General features: G+C 46.6%; 1 protein-coding gene across 1 annotated transcript; it reads left to right on the top strand.

Annotated features, from left to right (window-relative positions):
• Positions 1-1,244: 1,244 nt before the first annotated feature.
• Positions 1,245-5,960, top strand: LOC127349234 (mediator of RNA polymerase II transcription subunit 28). Its single transcript, XM_051375000.2, has 3 exons — positions 1,245-1,493; positions 1,714-1,826; positions 5,578-5,960. The coding sequence occupies exons 1-3, from the start codon at positions 1,304-1,306 to the stop codon at positions 5,710-5,712; spliced, it is 438 nt and encodes a 145-aa protein (XP_051230960.1). The 5' UTR covers positions 1,245-1,303; the 3' UTR covers positions 5,713-5,960.
• The last annotated feature ends 227 nt before the right edge of the window (positions 5,961-6,187 follow it).

Here is a 6,187-nt window from a genome sequence, read left to right as displayed (position 1 = left end):
TCGGTGTCACGTTTTTAGGTCGAAAGGGCTTATATGGGCGAAGAGGCGGTGCAGGAGGGGCACCAGGGCGCCCTCCCCATAGGCCGGCGCGGCCAGGGGCTTGCCCGCGCGGCCCTATGGTGTGGGGGCCCTGGGCCTCCTCTCCGTCTCCCCTTCGGTGTCCTGGTCCGTCTCGGTGAATTATGATGTTTGGTCTTCGTTTCGTCGAATTCCGAGAATATTGCCCGAACAGCCTTTCTGGAACCAAAAACAACAGAAAACATGAACTGGCACTGTGGCATCTTGTTAATAGGTTAGTTCCGGAAAACGCATAAAAACATTATAAAGTGTGAGCAAAACATGTAGGTATTGTCATAAAACAAGCATGGAACATCAGAAATTATAGATACGTTGGAGACGTATCAGACGACAATTTCCGGATCTCCCACAGCCAGTTGGCAGCCGACGGAGCATATGTCGGTGCTGCCGGTGGTGGAGGTGGAGCGGCCGGTGCAGCCCACGGATCAAACGGCGGAGGTGGAGATCGATCTGGCCACAATCCACCTCCTATCCGTCTCGATCCAGCAACAGTTGAGCCATCGATCGGAGTCGACAGCGTAGGCGGGGTTGGCACGGAGGTTCGGTGGTAGGTACTGCCGCCTGCGCCGGATCTCCATGCTTCGCTCCAGCTCGTGTGGAGGCACGGGCAGGACAGACACCCGACGGTGGCTGAGCCGCCAGCTCAGGTAGGTGCATGTTCCGCCAGTTCCCGCACGACATCCAATTGTCGTGCATCAGGCGCGCCATGTTGATGGCGAGCGACACACTGTTCGGTCGGTCCTCTTCTTCATGTCGATGTCGGACGCCTCGAAGTCGTTCCTTTTATTTCCCATGGTGACGCGACCCCATGTGATGGTGGTTGTGGGAGTGGAGGTAGGACGCGGCGGTGGCAGGGAGGTGCGGGCGATGGCATGGACGATGCCAGTCGCCTTTTAAAGGTCGGGCACACGCGAGACACGATGCTATTGATGGAAGCGCAGAAGACCAGCCACAGACGAGGCCTCACTCCGTTGTTAGGTGGGCCCATGGTGGCAAAATGCGGTCACGCAACGTGACCGTGCAACGTTCGCTGAGACGTAAATTTGGCCCACGTTTGCGTCTGGGCGGAACATCCCGGTCCTATGTCGGGCACTGGACTGAGGCTTACAATTGTTGCAGCCGTCCATCCTCTAACGAACGGGCGATACCTTCTCTTAAAGCAAACTGGTTGCACCAGATCGGAGTACTCAAGGATTTCCCTTGGCGATCTCCATCTCCCTCTCCCATGGCAGAACCGACGCCGCCGCCGCCGTCGCAGTCGCCGCCTCCAACGCAGCAGCAGCCGCAGACGCCCGCGGCGTCCACGCGCGACGACATGATGGCGTGCGTGGCTGCGCTGGAGGCGGCGCTCCTGCCGTGCCTCCCCGCACGCGAGCTGCAGGCCGTCGACCGCTCCCTCCAGTCCTCCCACCAGAGTACGAACCTTCTCTCACTGTCCACCCTTCTCCTCCTCTTTCTGACCCGCGCGGCCGTGTTTAGGGCCAAGATTCGTGGGTCTTGGTCGGTCGGTCGCCCGCCCCTCGTGCGCGCGACGTGTTTGTTGTTTCGCGCACAAGAGATGCTCGTTACCGTCTCGCTTGTTCGTGCTACTAGTGCCAAATTGTAGATGATGACTGTGGTTTTGCTGTCGGACAGTTGATGTCGAGAGGCACGCGAGGGATTTCATGGAGGCTGCCAAGAAGCTTCAGTCTTACTTCATCAGCCTGCAGCGCGAGGACCAGCCAACGAATGAAGACACGCTTCGGAAGGTGTGTCTCTAACTTCAGCCAGATCCTTCACTTGGGGATCACTTCATTGCTTTCCAACTGTAGATTTAGTGAAAATGTACATGAATTTGTGTGTTTTTGAACTGCTGTTGTCCTGGGAGGTCTGGGAATAAACCTATACCATTTTCTTGCATTGCTGGCTGCTGCTACTAGGCCGAGGGTGGAGGGTTGGGTACACCATAGTTGCAGGATAGGTGAGGTGGCGACGCCTAAAGAGTAATGGCCAGGGTCCCTAGTGAGAGGGTGGTAAAAGGAATGCAACCCGTTTTTGTTTGATTTAATAGGTTTTATTTTTTATATGAGTTGATCAACCCTGAATCCATCCCTTACGATTGCTGTAGTCCTTACGAATTACTAATTTTAACGATAACCTTTTACTAGGAAATTGATATTTTCGAGCGAGTTTAATTTTGTTGGTATTTGGTAGTAGTAGGTTTGGATGAGTTTATCAGCTACAAATTGACCTGAGTGACCACAGTCAACTTTGATAGCTGTCCAATTCAAGATCTTCTCATCCCATTTGTAGTTGCATGATTCTCGATGTTCGGATTGGATTGTTCTTAGAGTTGACCTAGAGATAGAGAAATTGCAAATTCATTTTATGTTATCTTCTGATAACATGTTGGTTTTGTAGAAAAACACTTTTGGTAACGAGTATGTAATCTAACATCACTTTATACTGAAAATCATAGGTATGTATTAATAGGCAAAGTAATTTCTGGGATTGAGGATCTTTATGCAGTTATTTTGTGTCACTCCCCTGCCATAAATAATAGATACATAAGACACAGTCATGATTCGGACATGGTAGGATCCGTATCCCTTGTTCTTAATAGTGCTAGTCCACGTCCACTGGCTTGTTGAGTGTAGACTTGCATTCCTAGTTTGCACCTTACTTAAGCTTCCTCTGCCCATGACACGCAAGTGAATACTTTTGAATGTGCTTGCAAGTTACACCAAAAATGAAATTTTCGCCCATCTTTAAATGCATAGGGTAATCAACAGAAGGATACATGTGTTTGTTTGCGTAAAGCCAATTTTGCTTCAAGTAAAGTAAGCTGAAAACTGTCTTTATTCTAGTTTCAAAATATTTGATCAATCAAGTATTATACGGCTGAGTAGAATATAAGGATTATACACGCCAAGTGTCTGATCCTCAACCTAACACATAAATCTTACACACCATGCGCCCCAAAAATCTCTCCTGTGAACCTGATTTTTGAGTCGCCGAGTCAAGTCAAGTCGCCAAGGCTGAGACTCGTGACTTGCTGACTTGACTCAGCGACTAGGGCTTGTATAGTCGCCCCAAGTCGCCTGCAGTAATCGACCAAAAATACTCTCATTTGCAAAGCCCATTAAGGCCACATGAGCAAAATTGGCCCGGTCATCTATCCCAGCCAGGCTGACCAGGCCCAGCACGGCCCAGCTAACAACTCCCAGCCTCACCTCTCGCTTAACCTAGCAGTTACATGAATCCTCCAAGCACCGCCAGCCGCACTCAGTCACGCAAGCTCGCTCGAGCCTCTCCCCTCTCCCCTCTTCTTCCTCTGCGACGCCGGCGAGGAGCAGCGGCGACCGGCGGCAGACGGCGGCGGCTCGAGCCTCTCCTCCTGAGCTCTGCCCTTTCTTTCCCATCCCATCCCCTTCTCTCTGAAATACCGACACAGGGAGAGATCCCCCACAAAAATTTTCTGGCTGACAAACAGGGACGACCGGCGACTATTCCCCGCCACCGTATAGTCGCTGGCGAGCCAGGAAGTCGCGCGACTCGCTCACTGAGTCAAGTCGCTAGTGCGGCTCGTCCATGGCAGAACGACTTGGCGATTAGTTGCCGACTCAGAAATCATGCCTATGAATGATCTGCATGAACATATTGTTTTGAAATTATATCTAAAACAGTTGGAGGGGAAATCTTCTTGTGGCTTCAGTCTTCACTTGCTCAAATTAGCCTTCTTCATGGGCACACCTAATCGACAGTTTCACACTCTCGAGAGGTTGTACACTTTTCCCACGGTTCACAATCAGCTCTTCTTGTCGAGACTCTTCAAATGTGTAATGACCAGGACAATATAATGACGAAGTCTTTACTTAGCAGTCCCTCTACTTATACAAGATTCGTCAGCATCCAAAATCCACCCAATGGTGGTACCTAGGCTAGATTTTCTGCTAAGTAGTTAACTAAGCCAGAGCCCATATAGCTTGTTGTTCTACTGGAAGATTCTGCTGACCGAGATAACCAGAAGCTATATGGGCTCTAGCTTTGTTAAGTACTTAGCGGGAAACCTTGCCTGGATACCACCATTGGGTGGATTTTGTAGTTTGTACATGTGCGTAGAGGACTGCTATGCAAAACTTTTGCCATGATCTTGTCTTGGTTGCAAATTTACGATGACCTGATTGTGAATTGCGGGCAAAGTGTACAACCTCTTGATAGTGCCAACCGAATTGCTTAGCCATGTCCACGAAGAAGTGCAATTTGAGTAATTGTAGACTAGAGCTATTGATGAATTTGCTCTCACCTGATATTATAAATGTTTTCAAAACTCTATGTTCTTGTGTAAGATCGTTCATAGGTGGGTTTTTTTGGGTGGATGTGTGTAAGATCCATGTGTTAAGTTGAGGATCAGACACTTGGTGTGTAAAATCTTTGTGTTCCATTCACTCTACAATATTGGATTGATCGAATATTTTCAATATATTGTGAAAAGTTTTTTTAAAAACTTTGGTTTAAACCAAATTGGCTTTATGCAAACAAACCCAGTAGCCTTCTATTCATTTTCTATGGCTGTAGAGATAGGCTATATTTCCAGTTTTCGTGTAACTTGTGAGTTGTGAGTACATTCAAAGTACTCATTTGCAACGTGGCAAGTGTAGAGGATGAAGCTTAAGAAATGTGAGAACTAGATTCGGAGTCTACACTTAACAATTGAGTGGCATTGATGAGACTCCAGGTTATCTTTTGTTTTCCGGAGCTAGCCTTGGGCTATGAAAGTTGTAAAAAATATTCTGGATTATTCGTTAGATGTAATAAAGACGCATGATTTTATGATATTTTATTTGTGTTGTGTGTGCTAATTGATGGTTTAAGGAAGCATTGTTAAATACATAGACTTAAGATCCTATTAGGTCTGGGTTATTGCTGTCAAACAAATTCGGAAATGAAGAATCTAAAGTAATCTTGGCTTTTCTTTGCACTAACGTAGAGATGGTTATTTTTCAGTTGCTTGAGATATTGCAAATCCATTTTATATCATCTTCCAGTTATACGTGTGGTTTGCAGAAAGAAAAATTCATTTGGCAGTACGAGTTCGATTACAAGAACAAATTTAACTGTAATCTGACCTCACTCTTATAACAAACAAAATCAAAGGTATGTTACTAGGGAAGTAATTTTTGATTGAGGAACTTGATGCTATGATTTAGCGCCATTTATCTCGATGCCATATACTAGAAAAGATACATAAAACAGTCAGATAGATTTGCAAGTGAAGAATCTGAAGTAACAAGTAACATTGTTTAATATTTTTTGCGTGAAGATAAAAATCACAGATAGTTTCCTGTATGAATATGCAATTATGTTGACACTTGAATAATTTAACTCTTCTCATGCCTTATATATTTTTATATTTTAATGGAAGTAGTTGGAACTTGAGAAAATCATCTGTGGTATACCCTTGAAGCTTAATAAGTAGGATGCCATCTCTGAATAGTCTGTATTTTGATGGTTTTGCAGGAGATTACTAAAATGGAGGAAGAACTGAAGACCAAGTCTGAGCTCATTGCCAAGCATAAGAGTCTCATCGAGGGGTGGCAGAAAGAACTAAAGGACCAGCTGGGCAAGCACAATACCGAGCTCGAAAGAGTGTGATTCCAGCATGTACATTACCTATTTCGCCCACAATGACCATGAACCTTACCCTAGATGGCTGAATGTTAAGTACCTGTGAAAATTGTGTCTGTCAAGAGAGCGAATCAACTTAGGTTTAGGATCTAACCAGTCAATTGTTCTTCAGTGTCTTGTTTTAAATTAGAGCGAACAAATTATCATGTACTGACACACATGCTCGTGTGTGTGTGCGCCTGTGATTTAAGGCTTATAGCTGAGGGTCCTCACAAGCGTCAGTTTGAGTGCTTGAAGCAAGCAGATGGTTGTGTTTGTGAGCTCCTCATAGTTGCCATCTTTTAGCCTATCGTTGTTAGAGCATCTCCACTCGTCTCCCCGACGAGGCCCCCAGGACCGCGTTTTGTCATCCGGACGGCGAAATTCGGCCCAGTCGCGTCCCCGGTTCCTCGATTTCGTCCGGATTTGGGTCTAAATTCATCCGGCGATCCCACGCCATCCC

This window comes from Lolium perenne, chromosome 1, assembly GCF_019359855.2.
Source record: "Lolium perenne isolate Kyuss_39 chromosome 1, Kyuss_2.0, whole genome shotgun sequence".
Classification (NCBI taxonomy): domain Eukaryota; kingdom Viridiplantae; phylum Streptophyta; class Magnoliopsida; order Poales; family Poaceae; genus Lolium; species Lolium perenne.
The sequence above is the reverse complement of the archived record's forward strand: the minus strand, read 5'-3'. Positions and strand labels throughout refer to the sequence as shown.